The 27,351-nt window shown below is 51.9% G+C and overlaps 1 protein-coding gene across 3 annotated transcripts in view; it reads left to right on the top strand.

Annotated features, from left to right (window-relative positions):
- The window catches only part of RASGEF1A (RasGEF domain family member 1A), a 91,118-nt gene that overhangs the window by 50,737 nt on the left and 13,030 nt on the right, over positions 1-27,351 (top strand). Inside the window, exon 2 of one of the 3 annotated variants that reach the window (XM_027530315.1) lies at positions 1,320-1,649. The exons of 1 other annotated variant lie outside the window; for it this stretch is intronic. Coding sequence is in view for 1 of the 2 variants with exons in the window: in XM_027530313.1 (XP_027386114.1) it covers positions 2,317-2,334 (18 nt within the window). In the remaining variant the exon portion in view is untranslated. Of the gene's footprint in view, positions 1-1,319; positions 1,650-2,232; positions 2,335-27,351 lie in introns of those variants that run through there. One more of the 3 variants, XM_027530313.1, reaches the window with a different exon arrangement.

Below are 27,351 nucleotides of genomic sequence, written 5' to 3'. Positions count from 1 at the left end.
ATGCTAGTGAAACCTGTGAGTGAGCATGTATAGAAAGGTGCAGTGGGGCTGTACATGGGCTCAGCCACCTCCTCTGGACCACAACACCTAGAGAGGCAGAGGGGAAGTCTTGCTCTGAATGCAGGTGGGGTGGCGGTAGGCATGTTAACTGCCCACGTGGACTTTCTGGAACTATACTGTGGCCACCTGAGGGCCTAATTGTCCTGCAGAGCTGTGGGATAGAGCCGAGGACTGCAGGGGTGGGTGCCTGGCAGACTCCCTCAGGGCAAAACCCCTCACCCCTCTTGGCACTATGGAATTTTCTGAAGGGGCAGGGTGGCCAGGCAGGCTCAGGACCAAGGACGCAGGCTGGTCCTGGTGCCATGAGTCCCCTGTGGAGGCCACTTTGAGCTCTGCATCCTCTGGCCTGAAAGGAGATGCAGAAGCAGCAGGGGGAGGATACTGTGAAAGCTTGTGTGTGTGTGTGTGTGGTGGGGCGGGGGGGGGGGGGCGGGCTGATGTATCTGCAGCCATGGCCGTTTCAGCTGATGTTGCCCCCTTCTACCTAACTACCCACCCCAGGAGCTGTACAAGGCTGTAGCTAAAGTGCAGGTGCTGGAGCAGTGAGATCTGAGTTCCAGTGTTAGAAGAGAAGGTGGGGTGGTTTCCAAACTGCTGTATCCTCTTGGAGGAGACTGGTGAAGGGACTCAGCACAGCCCCTCATTCCTCAGGACAGAAATAGCTGTCCTCCAGGACTCAGCCTGAGGGCCAGTTTTGCTGCTGCTGCTGCTAAGTCGCTTCAGTGGTGTCCCACTCTTTGTGACCCCATAGATGGCAGCCCATCAGGCTCCCCCGTCCCTGGGATTCTCCAGGCAAGAACACTGGAGTGGGTTGCCATTTCCTTCTCCAATGCATGAAAGTGAAAAGTGAAAGTGAAGTCGCTCAGTCCTGTCCGACTCTTAGCGACCCCATGGACTGCAGCCCACCAGGCTCCTCCATCCATGGGATTTTCCAGGCTTGAGTACCAGAGGCGGGTGCCATCGCCTTCTCCGCCAGTCTTGCTACTGGTGACAGAACAGGCAAAGGAGAGGGAGTAACTGAGGGGAGAGATGGCTGTCTCACAAGGCTGCTGGGGGTGAGGTGTGGGGCTGTCGAAGGCAGGCTTCCAGGGGACCTACCTGAATACTGACAGGGTCACCTCTTCGCATCCCAGCCCCAGGCTTGCTCATGAGCTCTTTCAGATTCTGCCCTGTTCCCAGTCCCAACTCAGCCTCTGGGCCCTCTGGTTCTAGACCTCCCAAAGAGGACAGTCTTCCCTCAGTCCACCTTTCCCTTTCAGATTCTCGGAGCCTGAGTTGAGGGCAACGCAGGAACCCGGTGGAGGGGAAGATGGTCACCTGACAGGATTCTTTCTCAGCGCTGGGGCTCCTGAGGGCGGAATGACGCCTGGCTGTGCCATGTGCCAGGCCCGCCCCACGCCGTGTCTTAGATTAGTCCTCCCACAAAAGCAGCTGCTGTGTCCCCAGTGTTCACTCAAGGAAACAGGACAGAGTTCCGTGGGAAGCTCGAGGCCAGAGCTGTGTGGAGTGAGAACCCCGTGAGGGGAGGCATTCAAGCCAGGCGCTGGCCAAGCACCTGCCGTAGCTCTGTGGTGGACATCTAAGATGAGGTGAGTCTGGGGAGGGCGAAGAGAGGCTCGAGGGAGGATACGGGGGGGCGCAGGGGGCTCTCCGTGAGCTGGATCTCACCAACACGACCGTTCCCACCCCGCGCGAAGCGCCTACCAGCACGCCGCCCCTTCGCCTAGTGGCAGACCCCGTCCGGAGCACCCAGCTCCGACACCCTGCTGTGGCCTCTGTACTGACGCCACTGCCTGCTCCCCCTGCACTCTCGGCGGCCCCAAACCCCGCGCCGGGCCGGTGAGCCCGGCCAACGTTGCGCCGGTCCCCGCGCCCCAACCCCTGCACCTTCCCCACCGCCCTCCAGCAGCGCCCCGCCCCGCCCTTGCCACGCCCCTACGCCACGCCCCTTTCGAACCCCGGCCTGGCGCCGGCCCCTGCCACGTGGCCCGCTCGGCCCCACCCAAGTCCCCTGCTACCCCTGGGCCCCCTACCTCGGCCCCACACAGACTCCTAACATTCCCGGCCCTGCCCCTCCCCGGGCGCCAGCCGCCCCTCGGCCCCGCCCCTGGCCCGGCCCCGCCCCGCGGGAGGCGGGAGTGGGGAAGTCCGCGGGCGGGGCTGGGGTTTGGAGCCGCCTGGGCGAGCGGGCAGAAAGGCAGCCGCACCCGAGACGCCCTGGGCGCCGGGGGACAGCGCTGGGAGCAGGTAGCCAGGATGTTTCTGGAGCCCCAGGTAGGGCTGCGGTGCGTGGCAGGTGCGGGGCGGCGGGTGGCGGAGGCGGTGACGGGGACGCGCTCGCAGGGCAACCCCCTGATTGCAGTAGGACCGCGGGGCTAGGGATTCCTGCGCCGCCGAGCTGCGGAAGCAGGTCTCACCTCCCGGCAAGGAGTGCGGCCAGCCGGAGAACATCTTCGGCCAGACCTGGAAGAAGCTTGCCCTTGGGAACCACTCCCTCTGTGGGTCCCCCCGGGCACCTGCTGCCAGGTGGGCTGCGCCCAGGGCTCAGAACGGATGGGCAGCCCAGGCTGCCACTGCCTTGCCTGGCCCTGCTTGCGGAGGCCAGTGTTAGTCTACGGCTGAGCGGCACCTGCACAGCTGGTACGGACCCCTGTGGGGCGGATAGCGCTGGGAGGCAGGTGACAGCAGCCTAGCAGCAGGGCCGGCGGGAGGGTGGCTGCCCTGGGACTGGCACAGTCAGGCGTGTAAGAGACAAGACCACAGTGCATCCTTTGCCCGACTTGAGGGGCACAGAACCACCTGTTTGCCCTGGAGGAGACAGGGGGACTGTAACGAGGTGGGCACGTGGGTGGTGTGTATGTGTGATGTGTGGGTGAGAGTGAGATTATGTGAAAACCGTGGGATGTTTAAATATGGGATGTGTGTGAGAGAGGGAGAAGCACGGAGTGGGGCAGGACACAGACACCTGTGTGTTTAAGGGCAGTGAGCCTCAGGCTAGGGCTTTGAGGGATGTGGGCCCCACGATGAGGGGCAGCTTCTTTTCTATAGGAAGGAAGCTGAGAACCTGCCATGGAATTAATCCTGAGCATGAGGCAGTGTTGCATTTCCATGGCTGTTTATTACAGTTCTTCCTTTGAGATGATCAGGTGATGCGATTCAGGTGCTGCTCTTTAAGCCCTCTCAGCCTGGAGCTGATCAGTGTAGACCCAGGACCTCAGGGGCCGAGAAGGGGGCTGCAGCTGGGCTAAATCAGGCCCGGCTGTGCCCAAGAAGCAGGACTCATTCATTCTTTCACGGAGTCATTACTCATTTATTGAGCCCCTGCTGTGTGCAGGCACTGTGGATTCTGCAGGGAACCAGATACAAACCACAGCTCCTGTCCTCATGGCTTACCTTCTAGCAAGAGAGACAGGGGGAGAAAAAAAGCACAATCAATAAATGAGATATGGAATGTTACATGGTGATAAGTGCTAAAAGAGAAAAAGTAAACGAATAGAAAATATCAAGGGTGCATCAGGCAGGATAATTTAGATTATCAGCAGTAGCTGAACAACCCCCAAAGCCAGGGGCTGATAACAACACAGTGTAATGTCCACTTATTGGCTTGTCCGTCAGGGGTTGACAGGGCCCCACCCCGAGCCTTCCTCTCTCAAGGACCTGGGCTGACAGGTCCCATGGCAGAGGGGGAGTGAGGCCCTTGCACTGACATTTCAGTGCCCCACTTCACAGTGCCACACGTCACTTCCACTCACTGTTCTTGAGCCAGATGAGTCACATGGCCCCACTCAATCTCACTGGGACCAGCAGTGACCGTTCTGCTCAGCCTGGCGACATGTCCAGCGAGTTTGGTGCCCAGCACATTGACCACCAGTGTGGGGCTGCCTTGGGTAGGGCAGTCTGGGGAATCTTTCACCTGAGGACCTGCTGGACGAAAGGCAGGGAGATAGTGGCAGGGGGAGCAGGAGTGCCTGGCAGGATGTCAGGCCAAGCTTGGAAGAGGAAGCTGCCCGTGTGTTCAGGCACCAGACTGGAAGCCGGTGTCGGGCAGGGCTGGTGAGGGTGAGAGGATAGTTTGGCCAGCTCAGGGGCTCAGCTGAGGGAGTGAGGAGGAGAGATGGCCCGATTTGATCACACTCTGAAGGTAAAGCAAGAGGCCCTGCTGATGGTGGAAATGGGTACAGATGGAGAAGAGGCAGCAACTCCAGGAAGGAGCAGTGGGGAAGGATGCAGGTGGAGCAGGCGGGGGTGGGGAGGAGGGGGAGCAGTTTGACACCCCCTGGGGCAGTGTCACCTGGCACTCGCGGGGAGTATGGAGTCCAGGGAGGGTCTGCCTTGGGTGCTGATGCGGAGCCCCAGCTTGCTCCATCCTGCGGGCTCTTGCCACCTCTTGGCCATGCTGCCTACACTTGTACCTGCCGGTTCAGGACAGCCCGCCCAGGCGCCACACCCCCATCTTGCTGGGCCTGCCTGCCGCTGGAGTTGGGGGAGCCTCGTGTGAGCTCCACCAGGGGAGGCAAGGGGCGTGGAGGGAGCCACAGCATCCTGTGTCCACCTGGCTGCCTTCTGAGGTGCTGGAACACTGGGAACAGTCGCATAACCACCAAGACAGGGACCATAGCGGTGCAGGGTCTGCACAGGCTGGGCCATCTAGGACAGCCGCGTGGGTTATTGGCTTTGGCATGGGTAGGGTTTGACCAGAGAGATGGAGCTGAGGTACCTGTGGAAGCTACCTGCACCCTCCACACCTCTGGGCTCCTTGGGAGTCTCCCTCTGGGGAGTTGCAAGTAAGTGACCAGAAGAGGACTGGTCTCTCAGGGCTCTGGTATCAGTGAGACCTGTTATGTCTCCCTGTTATTCCTTCTCCTGACCCACTGGAAACTCCCTGGTTTGGAGTTTCCTTGGAAGCCCACCTCAAGTTCTCCCTGATGTCTCCCTACAGAGTTATACCCCCCACCCCGTGCCCCCTCAGCACCCAGGACAGACATCTGATCCCGCGTCTCTCACACTGCACGGTGGTGTTACTGCTGCCTCTGGTAGCTGACATGGTGCTCTGTGGGCTCCTCCAGTCCCAAGTGTGTGGCACAGGTCACAGGACCGCAGGGATGTTTGTCAGCTAAATAAGTGAGGGAAGAAAGAAGCAGACACAGGGCTGGAGCGGCCCGCGGGGACTGCCCAGTTCTGCTTCCTGGTTTTACACATGGGGAGGCTGAGGCCCACGGGGGCTGCGGCTGGCCTGAGTTCAGCCAGGGGTCAGAGCTGGCCCCTTGACCACAATGTCCACTGTCCCAGGTTCTGGGCTGGCTGGAGCCCTGTGGGTTCCAGGACAAGGGGAACCTGGAGGCAGACAGAATGGAGAGTCCTAGGTCTGGTGGGAGCATGTGGATGATGGCCTCTACTGGGGTTCTCCACTTCTTCTCCCTTGGAGCCCTGCTGCCCCCAAGGGCTCTGGTCCCTTGGCCTCAGGGCAGTTGGTGGGCCGTGGGGTTTCTCTGGCAAACCCACTGCCCTGTGTCTCGGCCTCCAGTGGAACCAACCCCCTCACTGTCCTGCTCACCCCCGCCTGCCTGGCTGGGGCCAAGCCCACGGCATTTCCCAAAGGTCAGTGTGGCTGCCGCACAAGCCGCCCCCTGTCCATGGCAAGTGTGAGTCAGAGGCCCTGGGAGCCAGCTCTCCGGTCTCCTCTAACCCTCACAAGGTCGCTGTGCCAGTGACACAAGAGGAGGCTGAGGCTCCACAATGTAAGGCAGCACCATGAGCAGACCAGGCGTTCATCCTGGGGCTGGCTGACCCCAGAGCCTGGACCCCCTGCACACACCAGGGGCCTGTGCAGCATCCTTAGAAGAGGGAAGCGAGTTCCCAGGGGTGCCCAGCCCAGAGGGCAACATGGGGGGCTGTCCGGGGTGTGTGACCAGGAAAGGGGGCTGTGAATCGGGTGGCTGACATGGGTGGCAGAGCGGGCGCATTGGGAATGTGTCCCTGGCCAGTGAAGAGCTGGGAAGCCCCAGGGCATGCACACATGCAGATTCCTGGCTCATACCCCCTTCTCTTTCGCCACTGGAGTGAAAACACATTCCACGTGGACTGAGTCGGGATGTTCCCTGAGGAGGTTGATAGGTAAGATATTGATCTTTAAAATAAAAAAATGTGTGTTAGGTAATTGATAATTAAACTCTCTTATTAGTTTGAACAGATTTTCAATTGGGCTCCCTGGAAAACCAAGAATGATTTAATTCATTTCTAATGTATCTTTTAAAAACTTTCTGATCTTACTGTTTTCTAAAAGGTACACAGCAGCTTTCAATAATAGCAGTTGTCCTTGGCTTGATCTTCATTTTAATGAAGAGGCCTCTGACGTTTTGCTGTGAAGTCTGAAATTGACCCTAAATTTCAAACAGATATTCTTCATCATGAGGTACACTTAATTCCCACGTTAAGTGCCAAGAGTGTACACCAAAAATGGATATTCATCCGAGGCTTTCCTATATCTGGCAAAATCATCAAATTCCTTTCCTCCTTGGACCTATTAATGTGTTGACTTATTAGCTTTTCTGAGCTAAATCATCCTGTTCCTGGAATAAATCCCACAGGGTCAGGCTCAATTGTGCTCTGAAATGCTGCTGAGTTCATTCAGCTGATATGTTGCTTGGGGTATTTTTCATCTATATTCATAGGTGAGAATTTATTCATACTTTTCTATTAGGGTAGATATTTGTCACATTTATAAATCATGGTTATGTTAGCTTCATAAAATGAATAGGAAAGGTTTTCAATATGAATTGTGTAGTTGAAATAGTTTAAATATCATATAAAATTATCTGACTCTCCAAGGCTTGAAATAATTCATTTTGGAAACTGGCTCAGCCGGGGCTTGCTTTTATTTTTCCCTGAGGTTTTAGTTGGCTGTGAAGTTACTTAATTTGTACTATGGTTATTGGTCCTTTTGGGTTCTAAATATTTTTAGCCTATTTTGGTTATTTATATTTCCTAGGTAATATCCCAGTTCGAAATGCTTTCAGGGCTTTTAGCACAGATTTATATCATCTATCCTTTTGAGGTTTCTTCTCCACATTAGCTTCTCTTTTTCATCCATCTTCCTCTCTTCATTCTTTGCTTCCCTCCCGTCCTCCTTCTCCCCCTTTCTGCTAGCTTTCTTCCTTTCGTTGATGAGAATTGCCAAACGTTTATCTTTTAAAATTTTCACTTTCAAAAGAAAACCAACTCTTGAGTGTACAGCAAGTCCTACTGTCTTCCTTTCCTTAAATCCACTAATTTCTCATTTAGTAATTCCTTCCTCCTGTATGCTTTGCTGAATGTCTGTTTTGTTTAGAAACTCTTTTTTTAGCTTTTTGAATCAAGTGCTTAGTTTGTTTTCATCCACCCCCCCTTTAATTAAAATATATTGAAATCTATGAATTTTTCTCTAAGTACAGCTTTGGACATATTGAATTTCATGGGATTTCTTCTAAGGGTTATTTTTCTGATGTGTCTGTAATTGGAGTTTTGATTGCTACTTGAACACAGACATGACTTAGGGAAGCTTTTTATTAAATGGGTGAATTTTTTGGGGGGGGGTTCATCGTTTGTTTATTAATATCCAGACATATCATTCTGTCGCCTGTACATTTCCATTTGGGAACTCCATCAGGGTTTCATTGGTCATTTGATGTATGAGCAATGTGGGTGAGTACTCTTGGACAGAAGAACATGCCTTGCTGTTTTTAGGGCATGATATTTCACATATTTTTCTCTTTATGCTTCCATCCCCACGTCCTCAGAGAATGCCCTGCAGTATTTTCATTCCTTTCTACCACGCATCTCTTTGGGTCTGAATCGCATGTCAGGAATTGTAGAAAGTTCTAGTTGTTGTCCTGCCTGTTTCTGGTCCACGAAGAGCCCTATGCACTGTGCTTGGGCGCCGGGCCCATTTCCTGGGCACAGCGGGGCAAGCGTGTTCTCGGCAGTGTGCCTTTCACTTTCAACCCTTGGCAGAAAGAACCCGCCTGCAGGCTGAAGCATCGGGCTGTTCCTGGCTCTGCTTGGCCAGACCGTGTGACCTCAGGCTGTCCTTGGCCTCCTGGGCTGCAGTTCATCCCAGCAGCGGTCAGTAATGCCTTGGGGGGCGCTGTGGGGATGTGTAGGATGGCCCAGTAGGTGGAAACCTTCTGCGAGTGTCCTTATTGGCAGTGACACTGCTGGCTGTTTCAGGTCAGGCCTGGATCTGGCTGTCCAACACGGGGCCCCTCGGGTGCTCGTGCACACCTGGCCCTCAGATCCTGCCCTGGCACCCCACAATGCTGTGCTCACTGGCCCCTCCATGCACTCTGCAAGCAGGTGGCTCTGGGCCAGGCCTTGTCCATCTCTCAGGGACCCTGGAAGTCTCCCTCCACCTGCCTTTGCCTTGCACCTGTCCTCCCTTCTCTGGAGCCTGCGCTGAATCCTGGGTTTCATAGCAGATCATGGTGGTCACACTCACCGGGGTTCACCACTCTGGAGCTGTAAGGCCTGGGGCTGATGACTTAAACCCTTGGGGCTTTGTTCCCTGTCTGGAAAATGGGATGACAGCTGCTGTGCCAGCCGTGTATGCAGAGCGGCGAGTGGGAAAGTGCAGTGCCCTGGGGAGGAATGGAGACAGCTGTGCTGCTGGTGCTCCTAGGGGCCAGCCAGTTCTAGACACTAGGGGGTGCAGGTCAGGCACAGGGCAGGAAAGCTGCTTGTGTACACAGCGTGTGCATAGGGAGCAGGAGATGTTTCTGTTTGAGGGTCAGGACACGTGTCCAGGTCCTGTTTCTGAGAGGCCGTGGCCACTGGACAGGCTGTGCTGTAGGGAGCTGGGTGCCTGCTGCTCTCCACCCTGAGGCTGGCACACACAAACCTCCAGCCCCTGCAGAGCGGCAGGATCCCAGGGGTGCCACTCTGGGTGTCTGCCAGGAGGATGACAATTCAGGCGAAGGAAATGGATTTTTATTTGTTTTTAAACACAAAGGAAAATCGTTGTTCAGCCTAATTAGATGTCATTCAAACATGAAAGAACTGTACGTTCTTCCCCCTGCCCCCCCCAACCCCTGCACCCCCAGACAGCCTGCAGGGTGGAATAGAGGCCACTGTCTACTCAGGCCTGAGTGTGGTTTGTCTCTCCAGCCGCTCCAGCCCTAGGGGCCCAGCCTCCCTGTCTCTCAAGGACCCTCAGCTCTGACCCAGTTCCCTGTTGTCCTGCTGGCTCACAGCCATGCCCGCTGCTCCTTGGGGTCCTTCCTGTGTGGGGTACCGGGAGAGCCTGGGTCAGATGTCCCCTTCTGGAACCTGGGGTTCTGACAGGAGGCAAATTTCTGCAGACTTTTTTTTTTGCCCCAGATTTTGCTTCACATACTAAGCACCAATCTTAAGTGGACGCCCTGTAGAGGAAGGAGATCCCAGAGGTGGGATTTCAGTGGAGGTGAGGGGCTGCACAATGCCCTCCTCGGTGGCACTTTGAGGACAGGAGTGCCTCCCAAGTCTATCTCATCTTCCTCCCCCTTCTGGCTGAGGCTGTGCCCAGCTCAGCCTCCAGGAGTCTAAGAGTCACCTGCCCACGTGCAGGAGTGCACAGTGATCCTTGTGGAATCTGAGGCCATGGGGGGAATGGGGAGGCCCTGAGCACCATCCTCCTGCCCTGGGGGCCCTGAGTGGGAGGTTGGCATGCCAGCAGCCTGCCCTCCAGGAAAAGGGCAAGGATTCTCTGAAATCCTACCTGCTCCTCCCTGGGCCTCTCAAGGCTCAATAATGGGATGGTTATTGGTGGACAATGACATTTTGTCCCTCGAGCAGCCACCAGAAGAAGCTGACCGGGCAGAAAGGGAACGAAGGAGGAGGAAACCCGGACTCGGCAGAATCAGTGTTTAGGAGGGTGAAGAGGAGATGGCAAGATTCCTTTAGTCAATTCAAATAGGATTTGGTAATAGGAAAGAATTCAGAAGGAGAAAAAAAAATGAATCATGCATCTGTAACAAAGCTTTAATTGTTGGCATCTCTCCGAGGCCGGGCCTTTGTGGAGAAGGCGCCGAGGTGCTGCGTGGCTCCATTCCCATGGCAGCCACCTCCTGGCTGGAGTCCAGCCCACAGCCCTCCGCCAGCCTCCGGGACTGCCCTGGCCGGCCCAGAGGGTGCACGGAGGTACATACGGCTCTTCTTCCTGGCATTTGTGAATATGATTTCTTGAAGCTTGGTTTCTGTGGAAAATGCCACCCTTCGCCCTCATTCCCCACAAGATCCATCAGGCTGGGAGGATGGGAGCTGCACAGCACCCTGCCTGCAAGGATGGGGCTAGCCATGCCCTCCTGAGGGCTTCCCTGCTGGGAGGGCCACGGGGGTGCAGGGGTGAGGACTAATGAAGCCTCTCCACAGAGGCATGTCACCCCTGCCACTCTCCACCCCAGGTAGAGCAGCCACCTCAAAGGTAGAGCCAGTTCTTTTATTTAAAAATTTTTTCAAAACAATTTAGCCATGCTGCAAGGCTTATGGGATCTTAGTTCCCTGACCAAGGACTGAACCTGTGCCCTCAGCAGTGAAAGCACTGAATCCTAACCACTGGACACCAGGGAAGTCCCCAGAGTCAGTTCTGAGCCCCACATGCCAGGACAGGGCAGCGTGGCCAGGCAAGTGGGTCTACTTGCCCAGAAGGAGAGGTGGCTTCCCCCTACTTTCTCCCCGTCTGCATCAGGGGCCCAGCGGCTATCCAGAGTGTATGTCCAGAGGGGAGAGGGCCCCCAGGGAAGGGTCAGGAGAGGGGCAGCACCAGCCCCCATATTGAGTCTAGAAAGGTGGTGGGGACCCTGGAGAACAAGTGTCCCTGGGGCCTACCAGTGTCCTGCAGTTCTGACTCCACGGAAACCAACAGGTACTAAGCCTGTCCCGAGCGTGGTGGCCTCAGGTCACACTCAGTACCACCTGTGAAGTCCCTGCTGGAGGTGCCAGCATATAGGGGAGGTTGCAAGCTCTCAGCTCAGGGGTGGCCAGGTGTCACTCCCAGCCTGCTGGACCCCCAGCCCATTTTTGCAGCCAGACCCTGAGTTTCTTTAGTATGTGGTCCTGGCAGACAAGACGAGGCTTGCAGGAGCTTAAGAGACACATTTGAGCTGAAAGGTAGGAAGATCTGAAAGCCAGGAATTGGGGAGGGGAAGACCCGCCCCCAGGAGAGAGCTGTCTGCCTACTTGTGTCTGAATTCAGGCTGGCAGCTGCTCTCCTGACCTTCTCTTCTTCTTCCTCTTCTGGAGGACTGATCTCCTTTTAACCCATAATATCACATCCTTATCTGTGTAGTCACTGTGCATCCCAGCCACAGCCTGCCCCAAAGGGCTCAGTGGGGCCAGAGACCCAGTTTCCTTCATTGGTAGGTCTCCAAGGTGTGGGCGGGTCCTTGGTAACACTTGTGAATGAATGAATGAACGAGTGAATGGTCAGTTGGTCAAGGAGTGAGGGCTCTGTGGAACACCCATCTCTTACCCATCTCCAGCACAAATGACATCAGAGAACCAGACAGTGAGCCCTAGAAGGGTGAAGGGCTCCATTTTGCAGATGTAGGAGGCCCAGCCTCAGCTGCCCCGAGGATCCCAGCAGAGGTCCCTAGGCCAAGCAGCCAGCATGGATCTTTCCCTAACTGTGGCTTCTGAGTGCTGATGGGGCTACTGCCCTGCTCCCACCAAGCCTGGGTTTTTCTGGAACTGGGATGAAACCAGAGACAGCCCCACGTATACACTCATTCTGAAATCTCTGCCAAAGGTTGCCCTCTTGGTTGAGTGGTCCTCCAGGGTGGGGGGCCAGGGCTGGCACCCAGTTTACCCCCAGGAGCACTTGCTCTCGCTCTCCTCCAGTCAACAGAGGGGAGACTGGCAAGATGTGTAATTTTCAGTTGCTAATTGTGATGCCCTGCAGCTTGCTGAGCTAAAAATAGTCTCCATTTTGTTGAGTAGGTTAAAAAATAGAAGCCCATGTGCTGCCTCCAAAAAAGCACCCCTTGCGAAGCCTGGCAGAGGCGGGGGGCTGTGGTGCCCCTCCTCCACCTCCAAGCAGCTCCCTGGGGGCTCATGCAAGATGGGCCCTCAGGGCCATTTTTGTCCCCGTTTTCCAGGAAGCTGGGATGCTTAACTTGGCATCCATGGATGAGCTTCCGGGAGCCCGTCAGTCCCTGAAATTTTATGCAGAAGGTCGTGGGAAGGTGCACTTATCCGTGTGCTCAGGGCGAGGGCCTCAGTGTTCATCTGATGCTCAGAGGGTCAAACCCTGGCCAGGCACAATGACAAGCTGGAATGACAGTCTCCAGATGGAGCAGGGAAGTGGGGCAGGCAGGCCTGGGCACACCTACTCACCGCCACCTGCCTGGGCAGCCTTGTACAAGTCCTGCGCACTTGGCACCCTCATCTAAGAAATGAGCATCTCCACACTGCCCTCTGTGGGTTGGGGGAATTGCACTGGATGAGATGACACACCCAGCACCTGTCTGGGCTCCCAACTCCCAGTGATAAACATCTCAAGTACAAAAGGTTAGGACTTCCCTGGTGGTCCAGTTGTTAAAACGCTACGCTTCTACTGCAGGGGGCATGGGTTCAATCCCTGGTCGGGGAACTAAGATCCCATGTGTGGCACGGCCACACACACACAAAAGTAAATTAAAAAGAATATATAGAAGAATATATAGAATATATATAATCAAAGAAAGCTTATCCCTGCTTCTCCATTTAGAAACTTCCAGAACTGCAGACTCCAGGATTGAAAGGAGCCCTATATTCTGACTGTACCCTGGGAGCCTGGCCTAGACAGCTCCTCCCCTTCAGAGCTGAATGGAGGCCTGACATTGTTCTGTCCAGCTGCATAGGAGTCTGTCCCCTTCCTGGGCTGTTGACCTCCCTCTTAGCTGGGCAGAGCCAGTGGACAGTTATTCCTGGAGCCACCCTCTGACTCTCCTCCCTCTGGGGCTGAGAAATGGGTGACATGCAGATCCCCCTGGGGTGGGGGCCATGCATGCCCATTGGGCAGTGCCTTCCCTTTCCTGGGATGCATCCTGAGAGCAGAGTTGCTGTTAGGAACAGGTAACTGGGCATCAGAGGCCAGGAGGCTGGAGGACCCCTGAGAGCCCACAGGTGGGGTCCGTCCCCAGTGGCTCCTGAAGGTTGAGGTCTCTGCCCCACCTCCTGCCCCAAGTCCCTTCCCTCCCACCCCGCCTTCCTGCCCTGCCCTCCCACCCCACCTTCCTGCCCGGCCCTTCCACCCTACCTTCCTGCCCAGAGCTTGGGGGATCGAGCCAGGGGGCTGACTAGTGCCCCACAGGCCCTGCTCCTGGGCAGGGACCATCGCCTCCCAGGGCTGGGAGGCAAGAAGTGAGGCAGGAGCAGACCTCAGGTGTGGGAACACCTCCAGGAGGGTGTGCAACATTGCCCCAGACAGTCAGGAGCACGCACAACCCTGCACATGGATGCTGCAGTAACTGGATTTTTGTCTAGAGTCAGTGTCACTTACATTCTTTACCCAAGTATGTTTAAGTAAATCGTTTGTGATAGCTTCAGCTGTGGAAGTCTTTTACGAGACCACTGGGCAGGGTTAGGCCTCCCCCCAAGGCCTTGTTGGGTCTCTCATACCAGAAGCAGGAAAAGCACTTGGGAAAGGCCTTTAGCCAGGCCTGGACGAGGTTGCGAGTGGAGGATGTGAGGATGTGCGAAGGAGTAGCCATGGGCTCATCCGGGTACACGGAGCGGGCTCTGGCCATCTTAGTAAGGCCAGCAGCCCTGGGCCTCTGTCACAGCTGCGGCTCCCAGAGGTGCAGGGTCTCTGAAGGCCCTCTTGGGCACAGCTGGAGTTTGTGAGTGGAAGGACTGTGCCTCAGGTCACAAAAGCTGTATACATGTGCACATGTGGGTGTCTGGCTTTTGCATGCATGTGGCCAGCAGCAGATACCCTCCTCCTGATTTCGCTGCCTAATGGGGAGGCATGGACTCCCCTGTACTAGGGCCACATTAGAAGGCATATAGCAGTGAGTGGCCCCCAGATCTCTAGCTAAAGTCTCTTGAAGACGTTGCAAAAGAAAATTTCGTTCCTAATCTTCGGCAAAACAGTCCTAAAACCCCTCTTTTCCCACCTTTGCCGGTATCTCTCACAGCACAGGGGCTGCCCGAGGTCTCCTCTTACTCCCCGACTGTGCCTCCCTCACCCACTGGCCCTCAGGCCAGCAGTTTCTATGTCCTTGATACTTTGGTGCACTGTGTTTCTTAGAAGGTGTGCACGCGTGTGTGTGTGTGCGCGCGTGTGCGCAGGGCAGCTGCACATACTCTGAAGCTAAGCTTTTTGGCTGAGTCCCTAAAATGGGCCTTCGACCTGAGTTACATGGACGCAGTGTGCTGTGTGCACACTTGCATCCGATTCTTTGTGACCCCCTGGACGGTAGCCCGCCACGGTCCTCTGTCCCTGGGATTTCTTCAGGCAAGAATTCTGGAACGGGTTGCCATTTCCTACTCCAGGGGATCTTTCTGACCCAGGGATGAGCTCCTGCTTATACCCTGTGGGAAGGATCCCGTGTTCACAGAGTCCTTGGCCTGGCTGAGCAGTACCTAGGGGACAGCGTTTACTTTCTGAACAATGACACCCCTAGTGTGTGAGCTCTTGTTCTAGGCTGAAGACAGGCTCCTTGTGGTTCTCCCCCCGCAATACATCCACACTGGGAAGTTTGGGGACCAGTATCTTGTCTGACAAACACGGCCAGGGCTCACACAGATGGAGTAACTTGCCCCAAACCAACATCTGGAGGGAGGCCTGGATCCAGGTCGAGGGGTGTCGGCTCCTAAGCCCTGACCCTCGGGGCACTTAAGAGCCGCTGGGTCTCATTCAGATGTGGGGGGTGGGGGCAGGGGTGTGTGTGGAAACCGGAAGAATGGCTGCCCTTCTCTGAACTCGGCCTCCCTAAAGATGGAGGCAAGGCTAAGGTGCGAGCACTTTACTGGGGAGCTGGCCCTGGGACACAGGAGGGAGGAGGGAGAGCAGCCAGATAACGGCGCTGAGTTCTGATGGTCCGCCTTACCGCAGTCTTTGGAGGCCCTGTGAAGCCTGTGATCTGAGTCTGCCCGGGGTTTTCGCCTGGCTCCCTGAGTTCGGCTGGTTGTGCGCATGCGCACACCCACACCCCGGGCGGGGAGTCACAGGGTCTCCCTGCCAGCTCCCAGCCCACCCTCGGCACCCACTGGTGCCCGCAGTGCCACCACCTGGCTGGTCACTGAAATGCAGGGCGTTGAGTCCCAGCCCAGGCCCGCCGGGTCATGCCTGCACTTGACCTGGACGTGCTTGTGCCTTTGAAAGTTGAAGCCTCCAGGTGACAAGAGCATCTCTGCTCTCGGTGCTGCTCATCCCTCCGCTGCTGCTCTGTCCTGCTGATGGCTGTGAGGCTGCAGGTCAGGAGTGGTGGCGGGCGGTGCTGGGTGCCACCGAGGCAAGGCACAGATGCAAGTGGCACACAACGGCCCAGGTACCACTCCCAGGGACATGTTTTCTCATCTAGCCTTCATCCCTACCCAGCGAGGGAGGAGGCGCAAGAAACTATGGCCCATTTTACAGCCGAGGAAACTGAGGTTCAGAGCGGCTCAGAGGTTTCCCTATGGTGTGGAGACCGTGTCTCCTGACTCCAGCCTGGACTCTCTCACTGGCTCCCAGTATTGAAACCGCAGGAGAGGACTCAGCAGGTATGTGTGCGGAGGTCACAGGTGAGGGTGCAGGCAGGGAGTGCTAACGGAATGTAGTTTCTAGGAGGCCGGGGGCTGGGCTGGACCATGGTGTAGGGGTAGCTGGTGTCCGGCTCTGGAGGGCCAGGACAGCCTGCGGTCAGGCAGTGGGGCAGCCCAGGAGGGGTGGAAAGAGGGCAAGGCAACAGTACAGCCACAGGAAGCCCTTGTGCCTCCTTGCTTGGCCTACCCGGCCCTCCTGACCTACAGCCAGCCCGCTAGACACTGCTGGTGGCAGCGTATCCAGGCAGTAGCAGAGGGCCCCTCAGGCTCAGCCTTTGCCTGACCAGACCTCCCTGCCTGCTCCCGGCCCACCCTCGGCACCCGCGGTGCTGCTCTGCCCATGCAGAGGCACCTGGCACCCTCTGAGGCTTGGCCACAGGGACTCTGGGCCCAGTTCCAGGGAGGACCCTCTTCCTCCATAGTGCCGCTGGAGAGCCGGGTAAACCCATGTGTGAGACAGACAAGTGCTGACACACGACAGCTGGCGCTGCACTCAGTGCCAGTTCGCTCCCAAGCTGGCAGGAGTGCCCGCTCCCCCCTGCTCCTGGGCCTGCCCTCATGCCCACCTGCGCCTATGCGAGAGGTGGGAAACTTGAGGGCCAGGCTTCCGAGAACCAGTGAATCACTTTCACCGGCCTGACTGAGTCGATTGCATCTATAATTAGAAAGCGCTGGCCTTCCTGCCAGAACAGAGGAAGAGCTGTAAGGAGTCAGAGGAGGCAGTGCAAGTCCGTCTCCCACTGCCCTTAAAAGGCCTGCTGCCTTGTCCAGACCAGTACCAGCTGACCGGGGCCAGAGGTGCAGGTCCCCTGGGAGCTCCATCATTGTCCCCCCAACCCTAGCCCCGTCTTCCCCCTCCCTCGTTCTGGCCTCTGGAGGCTTCCAGAGAGCTCCACCAGTGTCTGAGTCTGCAGCTTTGAAGCAGGTCTGGCTGTAGGCAGGCGCAGCGGAGGCAGGAGAGAGGCTCTGTGTACTTGTTACTTTGCCTTTTCACCTGGAAAGCCTTGAAAAACACCAGTGCCCAGGCTGTACCCCCACCAGTTGGAATTGTTGCGGTGGAAGCTGGGCAAAGCGGTTTTCTAAATTCTCCAGGTGATTGTTATGCAGCCACCAGAGGCACTGACCTAGGTGAAGCTGGTCTCATCACCTGGAGGCTAAAACTTTGAAACGGACAAGCACATCCAGGGAAAGTGCGGGCATGACCTGGCAGGCCTGGGCTGGGACTCAGTGCCCTGCATTTCAGTGATCAGCCAGGTGGTGGCGCTGTGGGTTGGGCCACACCAGGTGCAGCAGCTGCTGCTGTTTAGTTGCCAACTTGTGTTGGCCTCTTGCAACCCCATGGACTATAGCCTACCAGACTGCTCTGTCCATGGAATTCTCCAGGCAAGAATACTGGAGTGGGTTGCCATTTCCTTATCCAAGGGATCTTCCCGACCCAGGGATTGAACCTGAGTCTCCTGATTGGCAGGTGGATTCTTTACCACTGAGTTACCAGGAAAGCCCACACTAGGAGTAGCAAAGCTTTCTAAAGGAGAGGATCTGAAACTTCAGAGAACAGTGAGTTCTGACTCAGGGGAAGGTGCACTGCTGCCACCGACAAGTTCTTGGTGGTGCTGACCCTGCGGCTTCAGCTTTGCATTTGTTTTAGAGCATCCCTGCAGGGTCTGACTCCCCGGGGGCCTGTGTGGCTAGAATGGCCTGTGTGGGGCATGGAGTAGGAACATGTGTGGGAGTTTGCTCCTCAGGTGGGAGGTGGTACCGTGTTCTAGTGTGCAGTGCTTTACCCAAGTGAGCACATTCCATCCTCCCAGCATACCTCTGAAATAGTGTTCCCCATGCCCATTTACAGATGAGGTCATTAAGGCTCCGAGAGGTTGAGGGTCCTGATAAAGCCACAAGTGGCTGATCCGGGCACAGACGCAGGCCTGCCTGACCACCTTTGCTGCCATCCTGGCCCTGTTGCAATCGCTCCCATCTTGAACTCTTCTCTGTGTCTTCCAACATCTCCATGCCTTCATCATCACCACCTACTGAAGGTTTATCAGACTTGTCAGTGGCAGCTCTGAAGCCCCCACTGTATCTGCTTCCTCGGATTATCTGCTGTGTGACCCTGGACAGTTACTTGGCCTCTCTGTGCCTTGTCCTCATTGGCAGCATGCAGAGAGTGGCGTTTGCTCCCTTGGGGTTATTGTGAGGATGAATGAGATGATTCAACTCTAGCAATAGTGTCACTGGTGACGCATACAAAGTACTCAGAGTTTTAGCTACTGTTATTTCATTTAAAAAAAAACTTATTGGAGTATAGTTGATTTACAAGGTTGTATTAGTTTCTGCTGTACAGCAAAGTGAATCAGTTATACATATACCTATATCCACTCTTTTTTTTTTAAGATTCTTTTCCCATATAGATCATCACTTAGTATTGAGTTGAGTTCTCTGTGCTATATAGTACATCCTTATTAGTTATCTGTTTTACATATAGTATGTGTATATAGGGCTTCCCAGGAAGCACTGGTGATAAAGACCCGCTTGCCAATACAGGAGATGTAAGAGAGGCTGGTTCAGTCCCTGTGTCAGGAAGATCCCGTAGAGGAGGGCATGGCAACCCACTCCAAGTATGTAGACGTCAGTCCCAACCTCCCGATTTATCCCTCCCTTTCCTCCCCCCGCTGGTAGCCATAAGTTTGTTTTCTACATCTGTTATTTCCTTCTTTACCACTTGTACCATTTTTAAAGATTACACTAATATGAGTGATACATAGTATTTGTCTGTCTCTGACTTCACTCAGTATGACAATCTCTATGTGGTTGCAAATGGCATTAATTCATCTGTTCTTACGGCTGAATTATATTCCATTGTGTGTACACACACCGCATCTTCTTTATCTGTTCCTCTGCCAGTGGGCATTTAGTTTGCTTTCATGTCTTGGCTATTGTAAATAGTGCTGCAGTGAACACTGGGACACATGTGTCTTTTTGAATTACGGTTTTCTCTGAATGTATGCCCAGGAGAGGGATTGCTGGATCCTATAGTCGATCTGCATCTGGTTGTTTTAGGGAACCTCCATACTGTTCTGCATAATGGTTGCACCAGTTTACATTTCCATCAACAGTGTGGGAGGGCTCCCTTTTCTCCACATCCTCTCCAGCACTTTTTATTTTTTTTCTTTCTTCTTCTTTTTTGCCTCCTGTGTCTGTTGGTTTTCCAGCTCCAAACCCAAATTTCCACTGAGTTTGGTGACTAGGCTTTGCCAATTACCATTCTGGACAGCTGGTTTCCTATCAGGTTCTACCAGCAGGGGTCATTGAAATTGGCAGCCAGGGGAGCTCTCTGTTCCTCCGTATCCCACACCAGCAGTTCCCCTCTCCAGCACTTTGGATGATGGCCATTCTGATTGGTGTGAGGTGATACCTCACTGTAGTTTTGATTTTCATTTCTCTAGTAATTAGTGATGTTGAGCATCTTTTCATGTGCTTTTTGGCCATCTATATGGCTTCTTTGGGGAAATGTCTATTTAGATCTTCTGGCCACTTTCCGATTGAGTTATTTTTGTTATTGAGCTGCATGAGCTGTTTGTGTATTTTGGAGATTGATCCCTTCTTGGTAGCTTTGTACACAGATATTGTCTCCCATCCTGTGGATTGTTTTTTCGTTTTGTTTGTGGTTTCCTTTGCTGTGCAAAAGCTTTTAAGTTTTATCAGTTCCCATTTATTTATTTTTGTTTTTATTTTCATTACTCTAGGAGGTGGATCCAAAAAGATTTTGTTGCTATTTATGTGAAAGAGTGTCCTGCCTATGTTTTTCTCAAAGAGTTTTATAGTATCTGGTCTTATATTTAGGTCTGTAATCTATTTTGAGTTTATTTTTGTGTTTCGTGTTAGAGAGTGTTCTAATTTCATTCTTTTACATGCAGTTATCTAGTTTTCCCAGCACTACTTACTGAAGAGACTGTCTTGGCTTCTTTGTATTCCCTTGCCTCCTTTGTCATACATTAGTTGACCATAGGTATGTGGGTTTATCTCTGGACTGTCTATCCTGTTCCATTGATTTATATTTCTGTTTCTGTACCAGTACCATACTGTTTTGATTAATGTAGCTTTGTAATATAGTCTGAAGTCAGGGAGCCTAATTCCTCAGCTCTGTTTTTCTTTTTCAAGATTTCTTTGGCTATTTGGGGTCGTTTGTGTTTCAACTGAACTGAACTGTGTTTCCTTACAAATTGTAATGTTTTTGTTCTAATTATGTGAAAAATTCCATTGGTAATTTGATAGGGATTGCATTGAATCTGTGGATTGCTTTGGGTAGTAGTCTCATTTTCACAATATTGATTCTTCTAATCCAAGGACATGGATATCTCTCCATCTGTTTGTATCATCTTTGACTTCTTTCATCAGCATCTTATAGTTTTCTGAGTACGGTTCTTTTGCCCCCTTAGGTAGGTTTATTCCTAGACATTTTATTCTTTCGGATGCAGTGGTAAATGGGATTGTTTTCTTAATTTCTCTTTCTGATCTTTCATTGTTGCTATATAGGAATGCAAGATATTTCTGTGTGTTAATTTTGTATCCTGCAACTTTACCAAATTCACTGATGAACTCTAGCAGTTTTCTGGTAATGTCTTTAGGATTTTCTATGTATAGTATCATGTCATCTGCAAACATTGACAGTTTTACTTCTTTTCCAATTGGTTTCCTTTTTTTTTTTTTCTGATTGCCATGACTAGAACTTCAAAAACTGTGTTGAATAAAAATGCTGAGAGTGAACATCCTTGTCTTATTCCTGATCTTAGAGGAAATGCTTTCAGTTTTTCACAGTTGGGAATGTTGTTAGCTGTGGCTTGCTGTATATCTTTTTTATGTTGAGGAGGGTTCCTTCTGTGCCCAGTTTCTGGAGTTTTTGTCATAAATGGGTGTTGAATTTTGTCAAAAGCCTTTTCTGCATCTATTGAGATGATCATATGGTTTTTATTCCTCAGTTTGTTAATTGTGTTATCACATTGATTGATTTGCATATATTGAAGAATCCTTGCATCCCTGGGATAAATCCCACTTGATCATGGTGTATGGTCCTTTTAATGTGTTTTGGATTTGGTTTGCTAGTATTTTGTTGAGGATTTTTGTGTCTGTGTTCATCAGTGATATTGGCCTGTAATTTTCTTTTTTTGTGGTATCTTTGTTTTTGGTATTAAGGTGATGTTGGCCTTATAGAGTGAGCTTGGGAATGTTTTATCCTCTTTGATTTTGGGGAAAAGTTTCAGAAAGATAGGTTTTAACTCTTCTCTAAATATTTGATAGAATTCACCTGTGAAGCCATCTTGTCCTGGACTTTTGTTTGAAAGTTTTTTAATCTCTTTCAATTTTAGTACTTGTGATTGGTCTGTACATAATTTCTGTTTATTCCTGATTCAGTCTTCGATGGTTGTACCTTTCCTAGAATTTGTCCATTTCTTCTAGATTTTTCTTTTTATTGGCATATAGTTGTTTGTAGTTGTCTCTTATGATCTCTTTGCATTTCTGTGGTGTCCACTTTAACTTCTCTTTTTTCATATCTTATTGATTTCAGCCCTTTCCCTTTCTTTCTTGATGAATCTGGCTAAAGATTTATTAGTTTTGTTTATGTTTTCACAGAACCAGTTTTTTTTTTTTTAACTTCATTGATCTTTTCGATTGCTTTCTTCATCTCTATTTCATTTATTTCTGCTCTGATCTTTATGATGTCTTTCCTTCGACTAACTTTGGGTTTTGTTTGTTCTTTCTCTTGTTGCTTTAGATGTAAGGTTAGGTGGTTTATTTGAGATTTTTCTTGTTTTGTGAGGTAAGATTGTATCACTGTAAACTTCCCTCTTAGAACTGCATAATATTTGGATCATCATGTTTTTGTTGTCATATGTTTCTTGATGTTTTTGATTTCCTCTTTGATTTTTTCGGTGATCCATTGGTTGTTTAGTAACATGTTGTTTAGCCTCAACATGTTTGTGTGTTTTTACTATTTCTTTCCTGCAATTTATTTCTAATCTCATAGTTTTGTGGTCGGAAAAGATGCGTGATATTATTTCAGTTTTCTTAAATTTACCTAGGCTTGATTTGTGGCCCAAGAAGTGATCTCTCCTGGAGAATGTTCCATGTGCACTTGAGGAGAAAGTGTATTCTGCTTCTTTCAGATGGAATGCCCTATAAATTTCAATGAAGTCCATCTTGTCTAATGTGTCATTTAAGACTTCTTTCCTTATTGATTTTATGTCTTGATGATCTGTCCATTGGTTTAAGTGGGATGTTAAAGCCCCCCCCCCCCATTATTGGTGTGTTACTGTTGATTTCCTCTTTTATGGCTGTTAGCATTTACATTATATATTGAAGTGCTCCTATGTTGGGTATTATATATTTACAATTGTTATATCTTTTTCTTTGATCTCTTGATCATTATGTAGTGTCCTTCTTTGTCTCTTGTAGTAGTTATTTATTTGTTTATCTTTGGCATCGCTGTCTTCATTGCTCTGCAGGCTTTTCTCTAGTTGTGGCGAGTGGGGGCTACTCTCTAGATACAGTGCAAGGGCCTCTCATTGCAGTGGCTTCTCTTTTTGTGAAGCACGGCCTATAGGGCATGCAAGCTTTGATAGATGTGTCTCATGGGCTCAGTAGTTGCGGTTCCTGGGCTCCAGAGCACAGACCGAGTGGTTGTGGCACACGGACTTAGTTGCTCTGTGGCATTTGGGATCTTTCTGGCCCAGGTATCAAACCCACATCTCCTGCATTGGCAGGTGGATTCTTTACCACTGACTCATCAGGGAAACCTCTAATAGTCGTTTAATTAAAGTCTACTTTGTCTGATATGAGTATTGCTACTCCAGTATTCTTTTGATTTCACTTTGCATGGAATATCTTTTTCCATTCTCTCATTTTCTGTCTGTATGTGTCCCTAGATCTGAAGTGGGTCTCTTGTAGACAGCATATATAGTGATCTTGTGTTTGTATCCATTTAGCCAATCTGTGTCTTTTAGTTGGAGCATTTAATCCATTTATATTTAAGGTAATTATTGATATGTATGATTCTTGATCTGTATTATTCCATTTATTGATATGTATGATTTCTTAATTGTTTTGGATTTGGTTTTTTTTTTTTAAGTTTTTTTTCTTCCCTTCCTCTTTTGTTCTCCTCTTTTGTGATTCGGTAACCATTTTTAGTGTGGTGTTTGGGTTGCTTTTTCTTTTTTGTGTGTATATCTATTATAGTTTTTTTGGTTTGCATTTCCCACCGAGAGAAGTTCCTTTAGCATTTATTGTAAAGCTGTTTGATGGCACTGAATTCTCTTAGATTTTGCTTGTCTGTAAAGCTTTTGATTTTCTGTTGAATCTGAGTGAGAGCCTTGCTGGGTAGAGTATTCTTGGTTGTAGGTTTTCCCCTTTCATCACTTTAAATATGTCGTGTTACTCCCTTTTGGCCTGCAGAGTTTCTGCTAAGAAACCAGCTGATAACCTTATGGGGATTCCCTTGTATGCTATCTGTTGCTTTTCCTTTTTTGCTTTTAATATTTTTTTCTTTGTATTTAATTTTTGTCAGTTTGATTACTGTGTGTTTCAGCACGTTCCTCCTTGGTTTTATCCTGTATGGGACTCTCTACACTTCCTGGACTTGGGTGACTGTTTCCTTTCCCATGTTAGGGAAGTTTTTTTAATCTCTTCAAATATTTTCTCAGGCCCTTTATCTTTGTCTTCTTCTGGGATCCATCTAATGTAAATGTTGGTGTGTTTAATGTTGTCCCAGAGGTCTCTGAGACTGTCCTCAGTTCTTTTCATTCCTTTTACTTTTATTGTGTTCCATGGAAGTTATTTCTGCCACTCTTGACTTCCAGCTAACTTACTCATTCTTCTGCTTCAGTTATTCTGCTATTGATTCCTTGTTATGTATTTTTCATTTCAGTTATTGTGTTGTTTATCTGGTTTTTTTTGTTGTTCTTTAAATCTTCTCTTTGTCAAACATTTCTTGTAATTTCTCAGTCTGTGCTTGCATTCTTTTTTCGTTGCTGTTGAGATTTTGCATCATTTTTACTGTCATTTCTCTGAATTCTTTTCCAGGTAGTTTGCCTATTTCCTCTTCATTTAGTTGTCCTTGTGGGGTTTTCTGTCTTGCTCCTTCATCTGCACCGTATTTCTTTGTCATCTCATTTTGTCTTACTTTCTGTTTGTGGTCCCCTTTCTGCAGGCTGCAAGATAGTAGTTTCTCTTGCTTCTAGTGTCTGCCCCCTGGTGGATGAGGTTGGTACTGGGGCTTGTGCTCGTTTCCTGATGGGAGCCTGGTGCCTTCCCTCTTGGAGCTGGGTCTTGTCCCTCTGATGGGCAGGGGTGTGTTAATAAGTGGTGTTTTGAGATGGCTGCGAGCTCAGTATGACCTCAGGCAGCAGGTGGCGCTGTGCTCCTGTCTTGCTGGTTGTTTGGCCTGAGGTGTTCCAGCGCTGGAGCCTGCAGGCTGTTGGCAAGGTCAGGTCCCTGACCTCTGCCTCCCCAGAAGAGTGTCCAAGATCCCTAAGTGTGTCTTGCCCAGGTTCTTGTGGAGGTACTGCTTTGGTCTTGGTGTACATAAGACCTTGTATGTGGCCTCCAAGAGTGGAATCTGTTTCCCCCAGCCCCATGGAGCTCTTGTTACTCAAGCCCTGCTGGCCTTCAGGGCTCAATGCTCTGGGGGGGTCTTCCCAGTGCCAGACCCTCAGACTGTCTTGGTGGGATGTGTTTAGGAAGGATCATCCCTATGTGGGTTTAATATTTTTGGTGCGAGGGCTCTTTTTAGTTTGGATGTCTGCTACCTCTTTCCTTGTGTATGCTGGCCGTGACGCACTTGATGAGACATGTGACTGATGTGGTGGTGACCAGACCCTGCCCTGGGTGCTGAGCAGGGCTTCCCCTTGCTGTGGCTGTCACTGTCCTGTGAGGGTGGGGTCTCCTCCCCAACTGTTGCTGTAGAAGCCCCTGGATCTGTTGTTGATCTGTTTCTTAGCTGTGTTTCTGATCTTTTGTGTGAAGTAGGGAGGGTTGGAACACGCCCACTGGGAGAGAAGTCACTGAGTATCGGTTCCCTGGAGCAGTTCACCCATGAGCACGCTCTGTTGTGCCCTCTGACCCATGATGTGAGCTCTCGCATTACACTGTAGTTGGTACTCCTCTCTTGCATGTGTGCGTGCTTAGTCGCTTCAGTCGTGTCCAACTCTTTGCGACCTCATAGTCTGTAGGCTGCCAGGCTCCTCTGTCCACGGGATTCTCCAGGCAAGAATACTGGAGTGGGTTGCCACGCCCTCCTCCATGGCAAGACCCAGGCGTCTAACTTGAGTCTCTCACGTCTGCCTGCATCGGCAGGCGGGTTCTTTACCACTGAGCCACCAGGGAAGCCCCTACTCCTCTCAGCCCCACCTTAACCCTGTGTGCGCCGGCAGTTGGCCCTGGTGTCTCTCAGGCGTTGTTTTCATCAGATTCCCCCTAGGGCCTGAGGCTGCGGTGTCATGCACTTAGACCTGCTTGTGGGGACAGCTCAGACTCTGGCCTGGCCCAGCCGCCGGGTGTGCAGCCCACGAGGCCACAGGTACTAAAGGTAGACTCATCTCCAACGTGGGAGCACTGCGTGTCTGTTCAGATGTTCCGGAGGCACTGAGTTTACAAAGCAGGTTGTGGGGATGTAAATCTGTAGTTCGCATAAGGAGAGATTTCAGCTCTTCCTCTCTTGCACAGCCCTTGGGGCTCAGTGGTTTCAGCCCCACCTCTGCATGTGGACCCCTTGCAGGCATCTGCTCCCAAGGCTGCCCCGGAGCACCCTCACCCATCCAGGCAGGAGGGGACGGACACAGTGACCAATATGGGGTCCCGTGCTCAGTCCAGCAGGAGCAGGAGCCCCTCCTAATAGCTACAGTACTCCTGATTGCAATTGCTCGTGCTGTGAGTTCCCTCCTGAGACAGGAGCCCAGATTTCCTGGTGCTCTGCTCTGAGTGGCTCCTGCCTGAGAAGAGGTCCAGTCAGGGGCGATGGACACACAGGTGTGTGGCTCTTGCTGGAACTGAGAGGAGGGCCTCACGTGTAGGAGCAGGAGGGACCACAGAGCGGGCTGCGATGGCCAACAGAGATGCCAGGCAGAGGTCTCAACAGGGGTGGTCCTGCCATCATCTCCATTTGACAGCTGAGGAAATCAAGGCTGGTTAGATTCGTCTAGGAGCAAGGACCTGGCCTGTTGCAGAGCTGGGATTCAAACCCAGGATCTAAACTCCTGTCCTGGAAGACCCAGTCAGGGAACCTGTCTCCTCCCACTTGGCACTGAGCCTGGAGACCCTCCCCAAAGTGCTTATGACCAGGCAGGGATGGGTTCTACTGGGGACTGGGCAGGGGCCAGTAAGGAAGGACTCTGGGGGGCGGTCGTCAGGATCCACAGGGCTCAGTGTACAGAGGAGGGGGAGGAGGCTTGTGGTCAGGGAGATCTGGCCCCAGGCTGGGTCCTAGGGTAGGGGACAGGCTGGAGGAGTCCCCTGTGGGCTCTCCCAATCCCCCGAGAGGTTTTGGGCCTCTACCTCGAAGCCCACCTCACAGGTGACTTGCTGGATGGTGGCCATGCTTCTGTCTGCAGAGCCAGCACCTGTTTATCGTGCCTTTACGCATGCATACTAAGTCTTTTCAGTCGTGTCCAGCTCTTTATGACCCCATGGACTGTAGTCTGCCAGGCTCCTCTGTTCATGGGATTCTCCAGGCAAGAATACTGGAGTGGGTCACCATGTCCTTCTTCAGGGGATCTTCCCCACCCAGGGATGGAACCCAAGTCTCTTACATCTCCCACATTGGCAGGAGGATTCTTTACCACTAGCCCCACCTGGGAAGCCTATTTTGCCTTTATAAAAAGTGCTGATTTCAAAACTCAGCTTCTTTGCACTAAAAAAGAAAAGTTATTTAAAAGATGACAAGATAGATGTGCCATTTAGAAATGTTATCAGATAGATGACAAATGTGTAGAATGGAAAGCGAGTACTCTCCCTCCTCTGCTCCCTTGCAGTAATCTCTGTGATGAGCATGGCCAGGGGTGGCTGGATGTCCTCTGTGCATTGATGTGCGTGTCACGGTCACTGCTGATGTCATTTAATGACTGATATGGGGTCTTGTGCACCTGGTGAGTCCAGTGGTGGGGTCACCACTGTGAGAGGGGTCACCACCCCAAGCTGGAGGGATGGGCCTCACCCAGCTGCTCATTCCCATGACCTCCTGGGCTGTGCGTAGGCAGATGTTGGGACACAGTCTCTGGGGGAACAGAGACCCTCACACAGGTGGGGAGCCTTGGGGTAGGAGCAGCATGATGAGTCCAGGACACGTGGATGAGGGCCCCACCCCTGGGTAGGTGACTCCACCCTGAGCGTCTGCCCCTCATCTGTCAAGGGAGACAGTGCTGAGGCTCCCAGGGAGTGGTGGGCTGGACTCGTCCATCCCCTTAAGGGTGGCAAGGCTGGGGGTGCTGAGTCCCCAGGCTGGTTTCCTACTGGCTCCTGACCTCCTAGCCCCGGGGCAGGTGTCCCTGCAGGTGGCCTTGCCCTGTG

The sequence above is a fragment of the Bos indicus x Bos taurus genome, chromosome 28, assembly GCF_003369695.1.
Source record: "Bos indicus x Bos taurus breed Angus x Brahman F1 hybrid chromosome 28, Bos_hybrid_MaternalHap_v2.0, whole genome shotgun sequence".
Taxonomy (NCBI): Eukaryota; Metazoa; Chordata; class Mammalia; order Artiodactyla; family Bovidae; genus Bos; species Bos indicus x Bos taurus.
This window is presented reverse-complemented; position numbering and strand designations above follow the sequence as displayed.